General features: G+C 48.7%; 1 protein-coding gene across 1 annotated transcript; it reads right to left on the reverse strand.

The window, feature by feature from the left end:
- Positions 1-315: 315 nt before the first annotated feature.
- On the reverse strand, positions 316-21898 carry dvl3b (dishevelled segment polarity protein 3b). Its single transcript, XM_085380905.1, has 17 exons — positions 20944-21898; positions 19390-19459; positions 18860-18993; positions 18684-18775; positions 18446-18590; positions 17153-17249; positions 16395-16464; positions 15931-16070; positions 15767-15843; positions 12975-13042; positions 12810-12890; positions 12604-12738; positions 11213-11380; positions 10961-11122; positions 6401-10813; positions 558-760; positions 316-471 (listed from the first exon to the last, which is right to left on the reverse strand). The coding sequence occupies exons 1-15, from the start codon at positions 21105-21107 to the stop codon at positions 10521-10523; spliced, it is 1896 nt and encodes a 631-aa protein (XP_085237031.1). The 5' UTR covers positions 21108-21898; the 3' UTR covers positions 316-471; positions 558-760; positions 6401-10520.
- Positions 21899-22041: the final 143 nt, after the last annotated feature.

Consider the following 22041-nt stretch of genomic DNA (forward strand, 5'->3'; position numbering starts at 1 on the left):
AAGGCGGAGCTCCAGTTTTAGTGAAATTCAAGGATTTTGATTGGATGTTACTAATGCGCAGGTATCTGTGGTACCAAGCGTCAGCTGATGACTCCATCCTGTCATTTCTGATTGGATCAAAGCAGCCTGGAGTCCATCTTTTATTTACAGTCTACTGTGAGTAAGCACGCGTCACGCCGCTTTCACTGGTCCAGCACCAGTCAGCACTGGTGGCTGAAACAGGCTGCAATGTCAAATCAAAGGAGTCTAATCAGCATGATGACATCGTCAGCGTGATGGGCGGGTTCACGTAAACAGACTGAGACACTCGGAAAGTTTATTTTCACTCTGCTTTACTGAGGAAGATGGAAACGCTCTGACAGCGATCACAAACAGGAAGTGCACACATCAGCCTCAAACATCCAGCTGTGGCGTGATCGCCGAAGGTCAGCGACGCCTCCAAGACTGTCACACCTGAACGAGCCACAAAACCTGAGGAGGAGGAAGAGGAGGAGTTAATCAGCAGCAGATGATGAAGAGTGAAATTCAGCGTGTATGTGACGATTTCCTGTTCTCACCTGAAACTTGATGAAGGTCACAGGAAGTGTGCAGACCTCCTCATGTCCAGCAGCCTGGTGCTTGGCGCCCCCTGCAGGAAGTTCTGTCAGCGCTGTATTTTCTTTAGGTTTTGATTTTCTTGTCCAACGCTACAAAAATCAAAACCTAAAAAAACCACAGAGCCGCAGCAGCAGCACAGCGGCACCATGGGACACGCCCCTTCCTGTTTAGGAAAAAACAAACAAACCACACACTGGAGCTGTGTCCCAAAACGTTGGCTGCATCCTTCGGAGGCCGCATTTGAAGGCTGATTACGTCACAGCCAGGCGATAAAGGCTGTCCCAATTCGTCGACTCCTTCAAATGCGGCCGACAGATACGCCCTTTATTTCCCCGAATTTGAAGGATGGGTCGGGTGCGTCCTTCGTGGCCCACCATATCCCAGAATTCATAGCGCAGCTCAGCCAATTCCAGTTTCCAACAATGACAATTTACATATTTTCGCGTGAATGCAGCTGTGTAACCTTCAAATATCTGCTCGGTTTATCAAGATATCACATATTTGCAAAAGTGCTCCGACGTTTTCAGAGACGTCTGCTACCCACCAGCTCGACAGCTGACTGGTAGGGGTGCAACAATACACAAAATTCACGGTTCGATATTTTTTCGATACAAAAAATGTTCATACCTTTTTAATTTGACATTTATTAAAATTATAAATATATATTTTAACTCAAAAGTACAGTTTGATGGAGGAATCCCTCATCTTTGGAAAAGAGAGTTTATTACAGAGAAATGGCTCTTTCAAAATAAAAGCTATACTATACGCTTCTTCTGGGCTATATTCTCAGCAGCATATTAAACATATCAGGTCCCCATAAGGAGAATCCTGTGCTAACGGCTGTAAATGACTCGGGTAAAGTTTGTAGCATGCTGCTTGTTGTTTTTGTCTGCTTCCACTTGTCTTTGCACTAGGATGATGTCGGAGTAAATGTGCAGTCATATTCGTTGTGTTCCACTAGTGCTGTCAGCGTTAATCTGAAATGACCTTAACGCCACAACACGGCAAATCTCCGTTAATGAGCTACCGCGGATCGCCCCGTGCGTGGGGCTGGACGACCAACACGTTAACGAGCTAACTGCGCTAACACACTAGTTCCCACCATGTAATTGAGCATTGCATGGCACATCCAACATACTGTTTTACTTTAGTCCATGACTCGCTTACCTTCAGGGTCATACGTCACATGAAAACCAAAATCTGAATAAATTTGCCATGTTGCAATGAGCTTCGCTTCTGTGCTTGTGCTGCGCTCAGTGGATCTGCGCTCGACAGTGCAGCCTAGGCGGAGTAGTCGAACGCAGATCCACTGAGCGCTCAACACAGACAGCATAGTCAGAAGAAAAGTTGATAAAATAAAATAAAAAAAATTTTTAAATTTGTATTGTTCGATACATATGCGTACCGAACCGAAAGCACTGTATCGAACTGTTCAATATCCATACGAGTATCGTTGCACCCCTACTAGCCGGGGTTCAATGGTCACTCGAGCTGGCGAGGGCAGCGGATCCCCGCTGTCTTTCGCTACTCAGGTTAAACGTGATATTTAAGTCACTCGGATAACTTAAATCGTAAAAGTAAATCGGTTTGGCTGAGATCAAAGTTATTAGATTAGATTAAATAAAACTTTATTAATCCATCGGGTGGGTTCCTCCAGGATTTTCACACAGCTGAATAAACGTCAAACAGAAAACTGATTAAACAGAAGTGTGAGACGGTCGAGAGTTTACTCCAGTGTCCTGTTATATTTAGATAGCACGGAGCAGACGGCCAAGTTCATTAAACCCCACCCAGACAGCGATGACGCAAATCTGAAGGCTGGACCGTCCAATTTCACAACCTCGCTCTTCCGGCCTTCTCGGTCTTCAAAGGACCCGGCCCACGTAGACCGCAAAGGCCGGGTCCTCAGGAGGACGCAGCCTACGCTTTGGGACACAGCTTGGGTCACAGAAACACTGCTGAGGTAATACCTGAAATCACACTTTACCCTCCCCCGCAGCCACACCTCCAAACACGTCGGTCAGCGCCGCAGTTTTCGGTCACGCCCTCCCTTAAAGAGGAAATGTCCTCCAGCCCCGATCTGCCATGATTCCTGACGGCATCCGTGCAGCGATGCAGGAATGTGGTCAGAGCTCGCGACCACTCGCTCGATGTCAGAAACACTCAGTAATAAAAGGTCAGAGCAGCGTGCCAAAAACTCAGTGTCTCCACAGGTCACGTCTCCACAGACGTGACCTGTGGAGCTGAGCGGCGGGTTTTACCGCACGGTCGCCGGGTTGGCGTCGCTACGTCAGTCCTCAGGTGGTTGAACAGGACAGGTGAGCACTCTGGGGTTCCTGTTCCTGTCACCTGCACCTGACTGTATCCAGATATCAAACATGGCCGACACCGCGGTGATCGTTACAGACCCCGATGCACACGCACAGTTGAGCCAACATCGTAAAAAAAGCTCTCCGTCATCTGAGACTGCCTCCTCAGCCTGAACACGAGGTGATCGGGGTCGTCCGGGTCAGAGTGCGCTACGTGTTTGATCCACTAACGTCCACGCCGCTGCCGCTCCAGCTGTTCGAACGCTGCGCTCAGACGTCTCCATTATACCCGAGGTCCTGACGGGCCTGTCGGAGCAGACGCTGTGCATCGGCTGGAGGTTGGACCAGCGAGCTCACCTGTGAGCCCGGCGTCACTCACTGAGCTTTCCATCAGCGCCGCAGCCCTGCTGCTGTTGCCTAGCAACAGGCTCCCTCTGCATGTCTGCAGGACCGAAGGAAGCTGCAGAGCGTCACGTTCAGCACGCAGCTCTGCAACGGCGGTGGGAGAGCACCTGCCTCAGGGCTCCATCGCATTTTTTAATCACTAGGGTTTGAGAGTAACGAAATTTCTATTCTCTGTATGTCCTGTACATGTGGCAGAATTGACAAATAAAGTTGACTTGACTTGATCACCATCGAACAGCACAGCACACCGTGTGACTCCACACTGCCTCTGATTGGTCCAGGAGAGTCGTGGTGCAACCGTGAGATCAGAGTTTAAATCTAAACGATCAGCTTCACATCGAAGCAGCCCCGCCTCCTGACGCAGACTCAGCATCCAAAAAGAGAGTGAAGCGAGGCTGCGGTAACCACGGGAAACGGCCGACGGTACAACGAGCTTCCTCCACTCACCGTCATCAGACAGATGGCTGGATTCGAGATTAAATGGAAAGCTGAACCTCGGAATGCTTCAGTGACAGCGCTGCAGAGGGCAATCACAGGAAGCAGCGTTTGGTGCAGCGTCTCACCTTTGACCCCAGCTGACCGTCACAGATTAGGTTCATTCTGCATTTACAGCTACTGACGAGCTGTCACATGACCAGGTGTTCCTGGTTTCAGTTCTGGGCCGGATCGATCAGTAATCAATCAACATTAATGAATCTGTATGGATGACCTCAGCGGGCTCGCTGCGTTACATCCTGTATGGGTGTGGAAACACTCCAACATCTTTACCATGGAAACGTGTTTCCATGGTTACTGCTGGAGGATGAACAGTGAGGGCCGTTTAAGACTTTTCTACTCTGGGATCTATATGACATCATAAGCACCATACAGATGCCTGTGAGGGTCAGCCAATCAGAAGCCAGCTGTCTAAAAGGGGAGGGGCTACAGTAACTTCGGAGTATGACTTCGAGCCCTGAATCATGCTAGGTTGCCCTGAGTAAAAGATTCTGAGCATGCTGTCATGGTGACAAGCTCTGGAGATCAACACCTCCCCCGCAATCGTGGATGAGGAGCTGACACCGTCAGTCAGAGCCAATCATAACGGAGAGTTGCAGCTGCACAGACAAGAACAGGGCGCAAGTTATTACAGGCAGCGCCTGGGAAACACTTCACATAGCAGAGGGCACTGTTCCCGACTCGGAAAACTCCATTCCTCCTGGTCGTTGAGCTATCGATCCCGCTTATCGGTTCTTGCACTCGTGCTATGATCAGCTGATTTTAGTTGGCGTGTCGGAGGAGGAAAACGGCGGTGCAGTCTCCAGCGTGGATATGCACGTCACTTTTATTTTATTGCACAAAAGGGCGAGATACAAACTGCAGTCTGCTGCTAATACAACTTCACTCTTTACAAGCAACTGCACAGACAGCATGTTAATGCTGAGCTAGCCAAGAACACAGAGTGCACCAGGTAACAAACAGATGAGCCGTCAGGCTGCAGCCTCCTCTACCTGTTCAGAATCACCGTGGCGACCGCTTTTTGTGCTGGTTTTCATTTTTGCGTTGTACCAAGACAGGGGTGAGCAACTCCAGGCCTCGAGGGCCGGTGTCCACGATCCAACACAGCTGATTCAAATGGCTAAATGACCTCCTCAACCTGTCTTGTAGTTCTCCAGGGGCCGGGTAATTAACTAATCATTTGATTCAGGTGTGATATCTAAAACCTGCAGGACACCGGCACTCGAGGCCTGGAGTTGCCCACCCCTGTACTAAGAAAAAGACCTGAGAGAGGTGCGTGCTGCTATGTGGGGCTGTAGCCTCATGGTTATATCGTTAGATGGTGATTATAAGCGCTTCAGATCATTTTACAGAGGAACATGAAAGTAACGAATAGTAGAACGAAGTGTTCTGTGTAATATGTTACCGAGTACAAAGAAGAAGGAAACCTCAGCACGCTCAAACATGCGACCCACAGCGTGTGATTCATTTACATGACTGTAATGTCTTAGTGATGCTGGTGAAAAACAATCCATAAGAGAATCAATACTGGAATCGCTAAATTCCTATCAGTTCCCATCCCTGGCCAGCTGATGACATAATGTTAAACTGCAACATGAAATGTGGACCTCGGCATCCATGCACAGAAACATCGCTCAGCTGGAAATGAATCCGCAGTAATCCTTATGACAGGCAGGCAGCTGAACACTCTGAAATCTGACTGTCAGAGCAGCACCTGAACAGAGCGTCGTAAATAAAGCAGAGTCCATCATTATTTTAATTTCACACGCAGAGACCAGCTGTCAGTTTACCTTCTTATAAATATACATCATCTTTTCTAAAGAAAGCTCGTTTGTATAAATATGAAGATGCATTTGTGGTTTCCCTGTAAACGTCAAGCTACACCACTCCGTGCGGATGCTTCAGATTATAAAGATGAAGCGTTTAAATGCTGGCGGACATGTTCTCCCCTTTTATTGTTTCATATGACATATTTATTTTAATCGTAGACACGAAAAGGCGTTTTGATATTCACATATGTGCACACAACAAGAACATCTCCACACTGAAGGTTAAAATGTACGCTGACAGCCTGCAGTTACCCGCTGATAAACCTTAAAAGGGGCGCACTCCGAACTCCATTGAAGAAATCTCCGTTTTAACGTTGGTGTTAAATTTCCCGGGATGGCGAAGGAAACCCTTCAGATCGTTTAGCGGCCGGTAACGGCAGGCTGTGCCGCTGTTTTCGGCAGCCTCGTGTGTCCCCCCAGTTATTTGTACCTGGACGGGAGGACTGATGTTTCTACCCAGTCACGTAGGTTTCGGCGCCGCTCACGAGAATGGTATTTATCGACGACAGCGACACATAAAAACGCTAAAAAGGTTCGTTTGTCTTACACGAAGCTTCCTTATGGGTGAGCCGAATTGAAGGGCGGCTCCTCGGCTCTCACTGTGGACAGTACACCGCAGCTCAGGCGGGAAAGACGGGAGCGGTCAGCGCCAGGAGCGAAAACCGGGATTTCTGACGGCTGCTTCGGAGCTAGCCGTTAGCAGCTGCTGCTAGCGCTGCCGCAGCGGTCAGCCACCGCTGCTGCAGTGCGGACGGACGGACTCACGGGCAGAGCGCGGACCGCTGCCGGTGTTCCCCGGCCCCGCGGACAGGCCGCTGGCTCCCGGCGAGGATTCCTCCTGGACCGCGAGCCTCACCGTCGATCCATCGGGGCGTCAGGACCGGACCCTCCGTCTTCACCGTTCGGTGCCAAGATGTCTGCGCCGCGGCGGAGCTCCGCGTAAGCTGACGGAGCCCCGCCGGCCGCGTCCCACTCAGAGCACCGCCTTCCTCCCCCGGGACACTCCCTGCCCTGCGGGACCCCAGCGGCTCCCTGTGCCAGCGGCCCGGGGCCTGGTGTCGGTGTGGTTCGAACACCGGCGCGTCCCGGACCCCGCCGTGCCCGCTCCCGGAGCCCGAGGCGGCAGCTGAACGGTTTGGGACGCGTCCCAGCAGAAAAGAGCGAACCGTGAACGCGAGCCAGTGACGTCACCGTCCGGGCCCAGACATCAGGGGTCCCCAAAGACCAAGGTTAGGCTTCAGGGTGACCGTGGGAGAACGTGTTCACCAGAGGCGGAGCCAGACATTTGAAACACCCGGGGCTTAGCCCTAAAGGGTAGTATGTATGTGGGATTTTTTTTTTTTTTTTTTTGGGGGGGGGGGTTTAGAAATGACTGAAAGATTAATTGGCTCTGTTTTGAGTTTTGTTAAAAAAAATGACTTCATATAGGGAAAAATATATATCACATGTGCAGGACACCTTAAACTAGTTTTTTAATTAAGCAGCGAGGCAGAACAAAGTCAGGGCTGTATCAAGACACGAGGACTAAACCCCAATTCAACCAGACCCAGAACTGATCCGGAATTAATAATGATAATGAATTGGATTTATATAGCGCTTTTCAAGGCACCCAAAGCGCCACTATTCAGTCACACACTGGTGGAGGCAGCTACAGTTGTAACCACAGCTGCCCTGGGGCAGACTGACAGAAGCGAGGCTGCCATATCGCACCATCAGCCCCTCTGGCCAACACCAGTAGGCAAGTAGGGTAAAGTGTCTTGCCCAAGGACACAACGACCAGGACAGAGAGCCCAGGGATCGAACCGGCGACCTTCCGGTTACAGATGCGATTCCCAACCCCCTGAGCCACAGCCAAGTGCAAAATCAGGACTACTGAGGACTTAACCAAGACAGAACCAGAATCAGAACTAGATGATAGCAGCACTAAAAATCATCATAGACCTGCACTACACTTATTTTTTTAATTCTACCAAAGTTTATATAATTATTTAGCCTTGTTGTGCAAACAAGCTGCAGAACTTAATAAATATAGAATTTGAAAAATAACAAACCTAAAAAGAAACACGAGGTACGAGATACATGAGGACCTGTGATACGCTGATACTTTTGGTAAACAACCATTTGACTGACATGTGAGTCTCACCTGCTCTTGTTCCCTCTCTTCCTCTTTGTGCTGACAATCATCAAATACACAGTTATACAGATATTTACAAACTCTTCAGATAAAAACACTTTTTTAATTGTAACATCAAATCAGACTAAATGTTTATTTTTTAGATAAATATAAAAACATATTTGTTAACTTTAAGCGTAAAGAGAGAAACTGTCTGTATTTCTTGTAAATGGCACCAAATTGTATTCAAACTGAGCCACACTTATGGAGCTCCACAGTTCTGTTCCTGGTGTTTTGTTGACATCTCTTGATGTTCCCATGTCACAGAAACAGGCTCTGTGTTTTGCCTTATATGCATCCACAGCTGTGCCACCAGTTTACTCACATGGACTCTACGAACCAATCAGAAGCTTCTTCAGCTCAGAATGGAATCGTCTGGAGTTTCTTATTAATTAACAATAAACTTAGTGTACTTGTACTCCTACATTTGATGAAAGTGATAAAAATAGAAGCTCTGTCTCTCTTTATTCTGACATTTAACTAATTCAAAAGATGTTTCAATATTTATCTAAAACAAAAGTTGACTCTAAATTGATGTTGTACAGTAAAAACTGTTCTTGTGTTTTCCATAAAGTGTAAATATCTGGTTTCAGCTGTGAATATCCTGCTGTGTATTGAAGTTCCTCTTGTTTTGCATAGAAATATACTGAACAACATACAAAGCATAATATATAAAATAACATCTGCCAGAGTTTTTTCTTTGAAAGAAGCTCCTTATGTCCATGCTTGTACATCAGTGCATTACTGAAACCAGTTTAGAGAGTTTATTTAGCCGTGGAGGGAAACAACTGAAAATATGAAATAAACACATGTAAGCTGAGACTCTCTAAACAAACAGCATTGTTGTTGTTCGGCTTTTCATTTCGCCATTTGTTGATTCACTTGAAGAACAAGTAACGTAATATGGGTCAAGTGATCAGTTTGATATCAATCTTTAGTGATGCACCGTCATATTTACATTATCTGTACAGTACGAATGATTTGCTTTGGTACCTGGTCAAACTTCAGCTCTCCTCTGTCTGCGCTTCTCTAACAGAGCACTCGTAGGCAGCAGCTGCCCCGCCCCGGTTAGTGCCTGAGCTCGGATCATACCAATATCAGGGGGGATTTACACACAGTCGTAAATTCCCACAGTGTGCACTATGTGCTTCGAATATTGTGTGTACTTTTTGTTTTATACAGTTGTCAGCCAGACATCTAACTATGAAGAAATTACACTCCAAAAGACCCCGGGCCTCTGACAAAAAGACCCGGGCTTAAGCCCCCCCCGCTCCACCACTGGTGTTCACTACAACGCAGTAATGAAAGAGGCGTGTTTTGTTTCTGAGTGGAAAAGTTCAGATTGAAGCTCTTCGGGGTCACCTGACACAATTCTCTGTTTTTACATGTTCTAGATTGTTTTTTCAAATAATAAGATAACCTTTATTGGTCACACACGTGGAAAATATTTCCTAGTCTTTGACTTTTACACTACCGGTATAAATGAATAAGTTACTTTATTATTTTTATTCATGTGGATATTGAACATGTATGTCTATAAATGCACATCACATGAAAAATAACACGTTTATTTTGTTTTAAAAATAAACTTGTGATATTTATGTCATATGCACTATATCCACATGAATAAAAAATAACAAAACAATTCTGACCAGCTCTGCCCTACATTATACATGCTTCCCTTAGGCAGTATCATCAGAAGACATAGCATACATTTTCACCCAGCTCTATCTGTCCATGAAGCCAGGTAACACACACTGGTATCTAACCAGATTCTTACTCTGGGTGGTGTTCACCTGTCTCACAGAGCCTTCACGGCCCATGAGGCCTCTGTGTTTTGTAGTTTTTGTCCAGCGCCACCCATCGTTCAAACAGCCTACTGTAATCAGCTCAGCGTGCAGATCGGAGAGAAGCATTTCACACATTTCAAAGACTTTTATTGTTTTAAACAACTCAAATGTCTGCAGAGGACACACAGCGTTTCTCTGAAAGCTGTGATGGAGCAAGAAGGACCATCCTCCGACCATGTTGCTGGTTTCACTGGGTTTTTATTTCTTTCAGGTTTGGTGTTTATGCTTTTCTATACTTTCAAACGTCTCATTCACTCTGCTGTCACTAATAAACAAGTGACCCGAAGACACGAGCAGCTGAAGTGTGCGCAGGAAACCGGGTCAGCACGGACTCGAGGAACCGTCAGTGAGCTGGACCTGCTGGACCTGCTGGACCTGCAGGCCTGCGGACGACAGCCGGGTTGGCAGGGCGTATCTGCAGTTAGTTCCCGTTTCCTCTCGCTGACCTGAACCTGCTTCTGCTTCCGGTTTGGATCTCCTGTCGAGCCCAACCCGGCACACGATTCAACATCCAGCAACTTCTGGAGACGAAGCTCAGCTTTCCCTCTGCGACATCCTCACGGACAGGAACCAGAGAACCCCGCGTCGATGGAGAACAGAAGAGCCTCAGAGCGAGGTCCTGACGTGATAACGGATCAAATCAAACGCTCCCGGCCTCTGAGCTGCTCCGATCTTCAAACACGTGAGGATGGCGGGTTGGACAGTGCTGGAGGCAGGTGAGGTCAAAGGTGTGCCGCTTCACAGTGGAGGTTCATAAATAAAATCTAAATATGACGAAGAGCAAACTTTCCTGAATCAGCTTCATTCAAACTACGAACTCAACAGTTTATAATCACGGAAACGTTTCCAGTTCCCAATGTGATCACATGACATCCACAAAGAAGTCGCCGGGGTTTCCCATGGCCATGCGGAAGGACTGGCGGGAGGCGGAGACTCCAGGCTGGGCTGTTGGAAGGTCATGGTGCTGACCTCTAGATGACGGCAGGAGGTCTTCAAAGCAGCTCAGAGGTCGCTGGACACGACTGTCACTGAGAGGCTCCGCCTCCAGACGCTTCTCAGGAGAGGCACTCGCTTCCTGTTTGGAGGCTCTCAATTCGCTCCCTCCTGCTCCTTCCTCCTGATTATCGCTGCAGTTCGAGCCGCTGCTACAGCTTCCTGTGAGGTCACAACAAACCATCATTACTTCAGACATCATGATGTCAGTCATTTCACAGCGACCATATTTGGACAAGAGCGGCCAGCTGATCAGTAACAGCCAATCAGAACCCACTGCGAGTGTTTGTACACGAGCATGTTTGTTACCTTCACTACATGGGCCTCCTCCAAGGGCCGGCAGCTGGTGGAGCGGGTGGGGGGAGCTGTAGGGGTGGGGGATGGGGTACTGGTAGGGGAAGGTGAGCTGGTCGCAGTCAGACCCTCGTGTGGAGGCTCCTTCCTGATCCATCAGTGACATCACAGCCATGTCTGAGGAGGAAGCACAGAGTCATGATCAGCGCAGCAGAAACCTCAAACTCACGCTCTTATTATGAAATGGTTTTAACTTCCTGCCCTCACCTCCACAGAGGTCTCCGAACACATAATAGCACTGCTCGGAGAAGGTCACCTTGTTGACGGTGTGTCGGATGAACCCGGCCTTCAGCAGGTTGCTGGCATACTTGCGAGCCTCACGTCGGTCAATGAAGCCATCCACGTTGCGGTGCAGCCAGTCCACCACGTCTGAACCTGCAGGGGCGGAGGGAGGCCGTCAAAGGTGAGGCACACATAACTTCCCGCTTTCCTAAAACCAGCCCTCGCTGCAGTCCAGCCACCAAAGCTCTGCGGGGATCCGAGGAACGTCCCTGGAACCAGAACCAGCTCTAACTGGTACTTGCTCGCTCTCCGAGCCTCGTGGAGTGAACGTCCTCACAGGGCGCCATTCATTGTCTGACGGCTCCTCGCTAGCACACTGTGGTTGCCTAGGTAACCCTCCAGCGTATTTACTACCAGTGTAGTATCCTGTGCTCTCATTGGTTAGAACCTTAGTTGCTCATCTCAAAGCTGATAAGGGTTTATCTCGGGACCCGCACACTTCAGTGTGGTTAAAAAATGCCTGGCACACTGATGATGATGGTTTTGCTACCATGGCACCCCGCGGGCGACATACCTCTCCGTACTCTTACGCTAGTACTGCTAGCTGCTGTCGCATCTGGAACTTCAAAGCTAACGTTAGTCTGGGTTCTCCAAAAAGTTGATTGTGTTCATCTGGACGTAGCGTTTTGTGGGAGAAACGTTTCGTCACTCATCCAAGTGACTTCTTCAGTCTTCTCTGAAGAAGTCACTTGGACCAACATTTTGGAGATTTACTTTCCTGGATGATTGAGAATGCATCAAGACGTTAGTCTGGGTTCAACATGGCCAGTGACCAATCACATTGTTGTGATGTCATAGCAATGTGGAAAAAAACCTGTTGCTGTCCCCTCGGGAAAAAAATCCCAAAAAGGGGGCGGTGCTGTTCCCATGGTCCAAAACAATGACATCACAACAACGTGACAGGTCACCTGCCATGTTGAACCCAGACCAACGTTAGCTTTGACGATTCAGGAACAACACCAACACGGGGATACCAGAGCGAGCGCCTGCTCCTACAGGGGAGTGTGGGTTCGGCCGGCGGCCACGTCCCGGTAAACCGCGCTGGCTCGCAGGCTAAACGAGCTGAGGGTACCACACAAAGGGCCACTGTGTGTGACGGACGTCATTCGTAGCTCTAACATTGGTGGTGTAAAAAGTCACAGAGTGGAGGGACGGTCTGGATCGGCTGAGGGCGGAGACCAGGTCAGAGCGAAGAGCGAGTACGTGAAGACGAGACGATGAGGTTTCCTAAGTGACTGAACCCACACATGATGGTCATCAGAGGTTAAAGGTCACGGTTCCAGGATTCAGACCAAAATATGAGCCGGACTTCTTACCGATGAAAGCGTTGGGGATGGTGATCTTCAGCCACATCCTGTCTCGGACCTCCAGGCCAGACTCGGGATTGGCCATCGCCTTGACAACCATGGTCATGTCACTGTGGATGTTGAGGTGGTTCTCCTCGTTCACGCCTGGAAAAAAGTAGCAGGTTAGCATCTGATGGACAGGTGACGGGAGGTGCAGAGGATGGTGGGTGTAATACCGTATAGTGGGAGGAGCCTCCCCGTCATGGCGGCGGTGTGAGACACCCAGGCAGCAGGGTCGATGGGACGGACTGGCTCGCCTGTGGAGATTTGGATGTGTCATGTAATCATTTTACTTTATGTAACACCTCTTGTGTGCCAAACAAATACCGACGATAACTCACTTCTCGGCAACGTGAAGCAGCCTCGCGGGTTCGGATCCCAACACTTTGCCACGGTTAGCGTCACCGGACTGAAAGGAAGATGACACAGATCGGTCATTATTCAAACTGTAACTTTATTCACACAGCAGCCTCTGACATGTACATAGACGGTGTCTTGGCAAGTTTTCAGGATTTGTCACACAAACTTGACCTCCCTCGTTCAGCTTATTTAGATACTTTCAAGTTCGCCACTTCCTTCAGCATCATAACCCTGACTTTCCAAATATAACTCTACTTATTGCTGTAGATGATCTGTTGAACCTGACATTTAAGCCTAAAGGTCTAATCTGAAGAACTAGTAATTGTATAGCCTCCTTTCAGAATAACAATGCCAAAGATCAAAGCGGACTGGGAGGATGAGCTGGGGGTGGACTTAGAGGAGGAGACCTGGGAGAGCGCTCTTTTAAGAGTAAACAACAGCACTTTCTGTGCCAAATTAAACATCATACAGTTCAGGATTTGACACTGCATTCATTACTCCAAGGCAAGACTGGCCAAAATATTTCCAAACATAGATGCAAGCTGTGAGAGATGTAGAAATCCCTCTGCAGATTTAACACATGTTTTGGTCATGTCCAACTTTAAAAGCAATTTTCAAAACACTGTCTGAAGCATTGAATGTTGAGCTTCAACCCAATGCAGCTATGGGTATATTTGGTGCTAGAGATAGAGGACATGGAACATTAAGGAAGTCATAAAAACACAATCGCTTTCACTACACTGCTTGCACGCAGAAGGATATTGTTGCATTGAAAGTCAAAGAAGCCACCCAAAGCGGCTCTGTGGTTCAGTGACCTGACACAGTTCATACAGCTGGAAAAGATAAGTACGCTCTCAAGGGGTCGAAGGAGAGATTCTTTGCTGTTTGGGATACATCGCTAAAACATTTAGAGAAAATTAAAACCATACCCACCTGATAGATGCTTGACAGCTGCCGTACATCCTTTTTCTGTGTGATTGTGATTAATTTTGTGCAAACTTCCCTTTAAGTGCACATCTTCAAATATGGTGAATTTCCTTGCACCTCATTTAAATTCACTTTATTCATTTATGTATTTAAATTTTTCCCCTCTGGATCGCTGTCCAACATGTTCTTGGGGTGGGGTAGATATATAGAAGGAGCATTGTGGCCTTGCTACATGTATATCTTCGTACTACATTGTTGATGCTCAATAAAAAGAAAACAAACAAACTTCTCCTTCGGTTACACTCACCTCCACCCACCCCCCCTGCCTGCACTCTCCTCTTCACCTCTCTGTGGATGGTCAATCCCAGGTATTCAAAGTCCTCCACCATCACTACCTCTGCTCCCTCCACCTGTGCCCCTCTCGTTCGGATGGGGCGACCGTGTCTCAAGAGTTGGCAGTTCGTCTTGTAACCTGGAGTACTGCGCTTTGAGTACTCCAGGAGAGTAAAAACGCACTATATAAGAATCAGTCCATTTACCATATGCCTCCCCAGACCATCAGTGACGGCAGAGCACAGCCAATGACTGCCCAAAATATTCATTGTATGTGCACAATGACAATAAAAGGCTATTCTATTTTATGTGATTCTATTCTCCCCATCACCAAACCCACCATACCCAGTATGAAATCATAACGTTCTCAGACCCCTTCACATCTGTCACATGTGCTCAGAGTGAACCTGCTCTCGTCTGTGGAAAGTTTGGGCACCATTGGTGGACCTGCCAATTATGGTATTCTATGGCTAATGCCTGTCGGGCTCCACGGTGCCGGGCAGTGAGCACAGGGTCCACTAGAGGACGTCGGGGCCTCAGACCCCCCTCGTTAGTCTGTTTCTGATTGTTTGGTCAGAGACATTCACACCAGTGTCCTGCTGGAGGTCTGTAGCTCTGAGGACGCTGTTCCTCCTTACAAAGAGGAGCATTTACCGGTCCTGCTGATGGGTTAAGGGCCTTCTACGGCCCTGTCCACCCATAACTGCCCATCTCTCTGCATGGTCCTGAGACCGTGCTGGGAGACACATCAAACCTTCTAGCAACGATACGTAGATGCCATCCAGGAGGAGTGCTGGGAAGGTTACTTTTAAAATGTATTCCACTACAGATTACAGATCACATGCCCCAAAATGTATTTTGTAACGTATTCTGAATACTTTGGATTACTTAATATCATTCTTTTTACAACTACATAAATGTCCTATTGCTGTGTGATTCATTACTGAAGGTTACTCTCCACACCAACACCAACTAGATGTTTAAATCTTAATATAAACGAGTAACAGCAGGTGGACATTAGGTAAGGCTGTACAGGCATTAGAGCCTCTCAATGAGCGTTTTATTTGGGTTTCCACTGGCATGAAATTACCAAAGATGGAGAGGGGACAGCCTAAGTTATGAAACAGGAAAAGACCGTTGTGTAATCCATTCATTTCAAGTAACTGTATTCTGAATACCACCTTTTTAAACAGTAACTGTAATGGATTTTTCTGATGTGAAATATGTGCCGTGGCTCCAAAAGATTGGCGAACACTAGCTCAGAGCACCTGCTGTTAATTTCATTCAGACCAAAGCAGCAGAATCGGATGAACCCCAACTCGGAGCTGACCGCTTTGACAGACTCGACGGTCTGGTTAAAGCGTTCCTTTGATGCAGCGTCTCCACTGCGACGCAGGAAAAACACCTGAGCTCCCGCACGGATTCATTTGTCAGATAAATCAAAGCTGACTTTAAACCACGTGATCGGCCTTGGTTACCATGGCGAACTTACGGATGAAGCAAAAGGTCTCACCCCGGTTTGTGGACGATCTCTCGGAGGACTCGGACGGCGTCGTCGTTGCTCATGTTCTCGAAGTTGATGTCGTTCACCTGACGGACACACATACGACACAGCATCGTGAGCCTTCTCACCACCACCTTTAAAACAGGAAGCGGATTAAACGGCATGAGCGGCACCTGCAGCAGCATGTCTCCCGGCTCGATGCGTCCATCCGCCGCCACCGCTCCGCCCTTCATGATGGAGCCGATGTAAATGCCTCCGTCCCCTCTGTCGTTACTCTGACCGACAATACTGATGCCCAGGAAGTTGTACCTCTCTGACAGACAGGCAGGCACACAGCAGGGTTACCCTGAGCTCTGCTGCTACGTGCAAACATCCCTGTCACTGCGAGCTAACAGCCGCTCCATAATAACTCTAGCTTCTTAAACCTGCGTTCTCTCTAATGTCCTGCAGGAGGCGACTTCTGACTGTGCTCCTGCATGAGCGTGCTGCTCAGCTCGTGCTTTCAGCTGTGACTGAACAAGCAGCAAGTTACTTTTGGTCCAGTTGGAGTTTCAGAGAAACAGGAAGCAGGGGAGGGTTTAGGGCGGGGCTACGGTGTGATCGGCAGCAGCGCTCACCCGTACTGAAGCGTACTCACCCATGTTGAGAGTTACAGTGATGATGTTGAGCGACATGGTGGAGTCAGTGACACTGCTGAAAGACACAGACTGACAGACAGACGGACAGAGAGAGGAGACAGTTACAGACGGACGGACAGACAGACAGTAGAGGAAGGTGAAGGACGGCCCCCTCAGACAGGAAGTTCATCAGGTAACGTCACTGACAGAGTCCACAGGTGTCCGCAGTCCTGAGTCAGCTGACCGACTCATCAGCGGCACCTGCTGTCAGCCTGGACCAGTCACATGACTGACTGACCTCCGTGAGCTCAAAGGTCAGACGGCTTTGGTCACAAAGACCGCCCACATTAAAGCACCTGCGTGTGCGCACAGGTACGAGGAGGCAAAAACCAGCCTGCAGATGTGAGTAGAACCGCTGCATTAGAATTCAGTAGAAAAGACTTTCACTGAAGTTGGTTTGTCACCTGACCTGTGAGGATTAACAAATCACCTGAGAGCAGGAATGTTGTCACCATGGTAACCAACGCACGAGACCCCACAGGCCTCCACACAGTGACCCTGACCATTGTTGGTCCGTCTGTCTGACCTTTGAACCCTGCACACTCCCACAGGTCGCCTGAAAACTCACATCTGTTTCCTGTGCAGCGCCGCCACAGCTGAGGAGGCGCCGATGGCCTCCGACCAATCAAGTCGTTTGTTACAGGAAAAAATAGGAAGTGTCTGAACTCTGTCAATAACGCCATCTGATGTCAGTGTGCGTGCGTGTGTGTGTGTTTACCCTCTCCATCCGCTGTGTTTTGGGTTTCCGGTGGCGGCGGCGTTGACGCCTGATGAGACGCGGTGAGGAGCTGCTCTGCTCTGTTGATTGGCTGAACCTGAAATGATGTCACAGAGGGAAGCACACCTGGTTCAGTCCGACTGACTTCACAGCTTACAGATACCTGTGTGGTTGGGCGTGGTCACTCAGTCGGGAAAAATTAAAGACAAAATGTAAATATTTGTACAAACAAACAGGAAAAAAGCTCGATGTGTTGAAGGAAAGCGGACGCACGAACCCACGCGCCTTCACTGAGATCTGTTGTGTCTTGTTTGTTGTCTCGGCTCCTCTCTCAGTCCCCTGTTTCCCCCTTTATGTGTATATGTGTTTGTGTGTATCCCGAATGCTGGCTTAGGAACGTCATCGGGAAGCTGAAGCTGGCCACGCCTGCTGTACATCGAGCCTCGCTGGCTGAGCTTCAGTCGGCTCTCGGGGGGAAACGTTTCCTCGCCAAACTAATTTCTTTGTCTGGTCAGGATGTGGGAAACGAGCGTGTCACGACTCACGCCACAGAGCATCACCGCTGTGCCGAGGGTATCACTTTGTTACCTTCACTGGACATAAACTCACTGTCTGTTTTTGGAAACGTCTGAAAGGTCTGATTTTATGTTAATAAAATGAATAAAAGGAAGTGAGACTAAAAGTCGTCGCTGTCATTTATTATTATCATCAATATTAAAAATTATTGATGAAAGTTTAACAACAGTCATCAAAATAAACATCATTTGTTCACAGATTAAGTCCAAATAAATACATGATTATTTTTATCACTATGATCATTAAAAGAAAGGTGACATGCACATACCTGTGAGCGATGTTTCATAAAAATGTTGCGAGGCTCAAATTTAAAACTAAAAAAAATATCTAAAATCCAGAGAAAACCTGCAAAAACGGACGGACAGAGGCGGGAACACATTATTTCTGCTCATGGATGAGCTGGGACGCTTTTATCTGCGGGACAATACAGACTGCAGCGCTAGTCACCTGACCTGCAGCAGCCAATCAGAGCAGGAGAAGGAGAGCGGCGTGTGAACAGGATTACTGGAGCAGAAGAAGCAGACCCAAGGGCGGCGAGTGCATGTCATAGCAAACCCACCAATCACAGCAAGGTCTGCTGATGATGTCATGAGCTTACCTTACATACTTAAAGCAGAGGGAAAGTGTTAACCTGCTGATTATGAGCATCATCGAGAGGTCAGAGTTCACTGAGGGTCCTCACAGGTACAGGTAGGCGTGTCTGTGAGTGAGACTGACCTTCCTCCTGAGTCTTCCTCAGAGGAGCAGAAACTGGTTGTTTCCAGTTCGCTGCTCTGCTGGGTCGATGAACTGTCGCCGCCACCTGTTGGCTCCACCCCCCTCTTATCAGCTGGGCAGTGGGCGTGGCCATTCAGGCGATCACCTGTAGAGACCACAGCCAATCAGCAGATGGCAGGAAATGCCTGTCACTGTTTAATAGGTGTGCAGGTGACACCTCTCTCTCTCTGCATCTTACCTTGCTCACCCACATCTTTCCTCTGCAGCCTCTCTGAAACAGCAGGTTTGACCTCTGACCCCTGCAGCTCATCATGGCTCACAGTGGCAGCACTGAGACAGACATGACATCACTTCCTGTCAGCATTGAGGCCTGCACTACAACACGTGTTGCATTCTGGGCCCCGGTGTACTCACTGGAAGGATGGCGGTCTGGAGTCTCCGATACCACCTGTCCTCTCTATAGGGGGCGGGGCTAAATTGGTGGGCGTGACCACAGACTGGACATCTGAACCTCTGAAATCCAGCTGGCAGGTGTCTGATGACACCAACTGCAAGGAGAGACATGATGAACACCTGAAGGCTCAGGACACACCTGTGTGTGTTTGTGTGCGAGTTGTGCCTGTTTACCACCACTGTGAGGACACAAATTACAACTGACATTGTGGGGACAAAGAATTTTCTGTAATAAAGGTTTAAGAGTGGGGAAGCTTCTAATTAGAATCCATTCAGTGTCTTCCAGTTATCCAATAAATAACACAACAAAATGTGGTTTCAGTCTTTTAATGTGACTGAAAAAAGCTGTTGTGTGCCTGCAGGTGTGCCTGCAGGTGTGTGCTTTGGCTGACTGTGTCGTTTTGAGACAAAGGAACGATTTTAGAGTTTGTCCTCAATCATCGTCAACAGTCCTCATAAACTCAGCTGTACCATGTTCGTGTGTTACTGACCCAACAGACGACCCGTCCGTTCACACAGGGCAGCCTGGCGTCATCATCGCTGATCTCCTCTTTGACCACCCTGTAACACATCAGGATTAGCCATGAAAGAAAATTAAACATAAGTACTCTAAAAATATCTAATAGCACATGTGGGCATATCAGGTAGACAAAAGCCACACCCACCTGCTATCAAAACCTCATATTTGTGAGGGGCAGCCAATTAGAAGGAGAGAGATGCAAACAAACTGGACTAACATCACGACAACAACGCTGAGGGTCTAAAGTGGGCGGTGTTATGGTTGCTACATACATCTCATATTCACAATCTGAGTATTACTGCAGCTGTGGCGGGGACACAAACCCCGCCGGGTGTTCTCCTCCTCTTTGTTACACTCAGAGTCACAGATCAATACTGAGCAGAACGATCGATCATCGCAGCATCAGCTGAGAGGGGTCACACACATGTGCTGGTCTGCCTATCTTTGTGAGGACACACAGTCACAGACACCATCCCCCAAACCTGAACCTGGTTATAATCCGAGCCCTGAAACCAGCTCTGCATCTCCACGCAGCCGTACAGTCTGTCATAAAAGCCCTGTGTGTGTGTGTGTGTGTGTGTGTGTGTGTGTGTGTGTGTGTGTGTGTGTGTGTGTGTGGGATTATAGAAGCTCAGATTATTAAACAGTTGTTTCATCAGCGGTTCAGAGTAAATGAGTGAATAAAAATGAGGAGAGCTCAAACTGAAACACAGGCTGGACTGCTGGACACACAGCAGTGTGTAACTGCACAGACTGTGACCTGTGTGTGCAGAAGGGTTTACAACCACACAAATACAAAGACGAGTTTGAGGCGTGGAACCTGCTGCAGCGTGCCCACGTCACAGCGCCGCTCCATAAAAGCTCTTTCACGTGAAAACAGCAAAAACCAGAGTAAGTGAAACGTGCAGAAGGAGCCCCGGAGCACCACCCTCAGACCGGAGGGCGGGAACATGTTGGGGAGCCCGATGTCACGGGGACGCCACAGATGTGAACAGATTTGAAAGTGGGTGGATGAAGCGGAGCAACATGTTCTCCAGAGAACTTCCTGTCAGGAAGAACCACCCAGTCTCCGCCTTGTCCACCACAGCTGCTGCACACGTGCGGTACAGCGGACTTGCCCACCTTTGACCCCGAGGCCACAGGTGCAGCATCGGGTGGAGCAGCTCAGCACCAGGCTCCGACCGGGCTCTGCTGCTGCCACCTTAAGGTTTCTCCAAGTGTAGGACTGGAAAGAGGGCGGAGCACCCCCGATGGCGCCAAAGGCGTGGCTCCAGGCTGACCTCTGACCTCAAGCTCTGAGGGGACAACACCTGTTCCACCTGGACAGGAGGCAGGTGGGGGGCGCTCCCTGTTAGGTGCCTGAGGTCCTGCTGCTGCTGCTGCTGCTGCTGAGGGTCAGCTTCAGCTGCTCCACCCTGACATGCGCAGGAGGGTGATTGTACCTTAAGAATAACAAACATCGCGTGACGGGAACAATACACTCACCCGACCACGGATCAATGAGCGCACGGACCACGTGACTCACCCGAAGTCGTCGTCCACGGACTTGAAGAAAAATTTCACGTTGGGTTTGTTCAGCACGTGCTTAAAGTCCGCCAGGGTCACGCGCTCCGCGGGCGCGTTGATGCGGACGAGGTAGGGGGTGTCCTGGTCCTCCAGGTGGTAGATGACGCGGGTCTCCTCCGCCATGCCCGCGAGCCCGGCTTGGCGGTCACGGGATGACGCTGAGGAGACACAGCTGTGCACCTGTCCGCGCGCCCGCGCTCCGTTCGTGCGCGTCTCCGCTCCAGAGATTTCGCTCTCGGTCCAGATGTGTCGGTCCAGCTTCTGCGTGTCTGATGCTCCGTCTCCTCCCGACGCCGTCAAGACACACACACACGCACGAACACACTTCCGCTCGGACCCTTCAGAATAAGAGCTGAATGAACACAGGCAAAAATAAAAAGAATATCTGGACTCTGAGAAATGATGACACACACACCCCTGCACGTTATTACGTCACAACGTCAGAGGTTCAGTCTCCACGTTAAAGGTCATGTTTCTTTTGGGGCTTTTTGTTCTTAATCAGTTTTATTTATTAATTATATGTTATGTAGTTATTTTATCTTATTTTTTAAATTACGTTTACCAATTTATTTTGTAGGTCCGCATATTCAAACTCCCTGAAGGTACAGAACAAATGTCCTCGACCCAGAAACTCTTTTCTTTTTCCCGCCGTCCTGGTTGTGACGTCACGTCCCTCACCTGTATCCGGGCTGAATTTATGAGCTCACAGCAGAATCCAACCCCTGAATAAACTCGAGCCCGTGACGAGTTTCCGGCTTCCGCTGCTCGGACGAGATCAAACGAACCGCTGAATCATCCTGTAACGGACCGCTCCTCCAGCTTTTATTGTGAACGGAAGGCCTCAGAGCTTCCGGCACTTATGCCCCTTCAAGCTAACGCCTAACACGTCCGACTTTTCCGGCCTGATCTGAGAGTGAAAGCACCCATAGAGACAATCATTTTATTGTAAATCAAACACGTGATCACACAGGAAACAGTTTCAGTTATTGACACGCTAATTCATGAATATAAATAAAAGATGCATTCATTCGGTTCTGAATTTTCTCCATGGATTCTG

Source organism: Rhamphochromis longiceps, linkage group LG14, assembly GCF_057381845.1.
Source record: "Rhamphochromis longiceps isolate RC_006_pf linkage group LG14, R_longiceps_female_GT1.1, whole genome shotgun sequence".
NCBI lineage: Eukaryota > Metazoa > Chordata > Actinopteri > Cichliformes > Cichlidae > Rhamphochromis > Rhamphochromis longiceps.